This window comes from Penaeus monodon, chromosome 30, assembly GCF_015228065.2.
Source record: "Penaeus monodon isolate SGIC_2016 chromosome 30, NSTDA_Pmon_1, whole genome shotgun sequence".
NCBI lineage: Eukaryota > Metazoa > Arthropoda > Malacostraca > Decapoda > Penaeidae > Penaeus > Penaeus monodon.
Window position 1 is genome coordinate 31,321,039 of NC_051415.1, and position 1,060 is coordinate 31,322,098.

At 43.7% G+C, this 1,060-nt stretch overlaps 1 protein-coding gene and 1 long non-coding RNA gene across 2 annotated transcripts in view; both read left to right on the forward strand.

The window, feature by feature from the left end:
- The window catches only part of LOC119592418 (MAM and LDL-receptor class A domain-containing protein 1-like), a 5,452-nt gene extending 5,009 nt beyond the window's left edge, over positions 1-443 (forward strand). The window contains exon 12 of the mRNA XM_037941240.1: positions 244-443. Within this exon, the coding sequence (XP_037797168.1) occupies positions 244-443 (200 nt within the window). The remainder of the gene's footprint in view (positions 1-243) is intronic.
- Positions 444-559: 116 nt separating this feature from the next.
- The window catches only part of LOC119592318, a 1,740-nt gene continuing 1,239 nt past the window's right edge, over positions 560-1,060 (forward strand). Inside the window, exon 1 of the long non-coding RNA XR_005230433.1 lies at positions 560-975. This is a non-coding gene — a long non-coding RNA (uncharacterized LOC119592318). The remainder of the gene's footprint in view (positions 976-1,060) is intronic.

Below are 1,060 nucleotides of genomic sequence, written 5' to 3' on the forward strand. Positions count from 1 at the left end.
TTTTCCTTCTATCTCTCTCTTCTTCTATATCCATGTGGGTATATCTCTCTCCATGTATATCTCTCTCTTCTTCTATATCCATACCATCTCCCAATCTTTCTCTTTCTTATTACTTGCAATCTCTATATTCACCTTTCTTGCTAATCTGTTTCATCCTTTTTAGAAAATATATTTCCTCTTTTTAACCCCCTTTATCCCTCCCTTTCTCCTTTCAACACTTTTCCCTCCTCTTGCCCTCCACAGGTCATCTGCTGTTGATGTCCGGGCCTCTGATGCCGCCCGAGGGAGGAAAGGCGCTGCTGTGGTCTCCTGTGCTGCCAGCTACGGGCTCAAACGGAGGCTGTTTCCAGTTCTATTACAATGCGGCTTTCCTTCTGGATAAAGGGGCCTTGACGGTATGCGGGAGCTTGTCGCTATCCTGTTTAGTTTGTATCCGAGTATAACTGCATAGGCTTGTATCTGTGTGTTGTATAGGTAAGTGTTTGTTGTGTATGTATTCATACGTTTGGTTTTCGTCTTTGTGCTTTTGTCGTTAACAACTTCAGCGACGATGTTTTAACATGTAGCATCTTCCCTAAAGGTGGCAGTTGCCCAGTCGTACCGATGGCAGACTGTATGGAAACTCCAACAAGGAACTGACCCTTACTGGCACTTCGCTCAGGTCACGGTCACGCAAGACGTGCCCTTCCAGGTCAGCCCACGGAAATGAAAACAAGCTTGGTTTTGGTGATAAATACACATGTAAAATGAACTAAACAGAGGAGTTAGTCGCATGGAGATACCTAAAAAAAGGAAAGTTGAAGCTGAACCAAAATAATAATAATAAAAAAAACATATTTTACTTTCAGATTGTGGTCATAGGAGAATTGAATCCCGAGGCCAAATCTTATCTCAGCGTGGACGACATCTTCTATGAAAAGAACTTCGCGTGCAATGGCCAACTGGTGCCAGAGACAGCTGACCCGATTACGCAAGGTCGGTGGAGATGGATGGATGTCTTTCTGATTGATAAAGAGCGCGTTTGGGGGATTTGTTTAATCCTTGTATGTATGGAGTACCA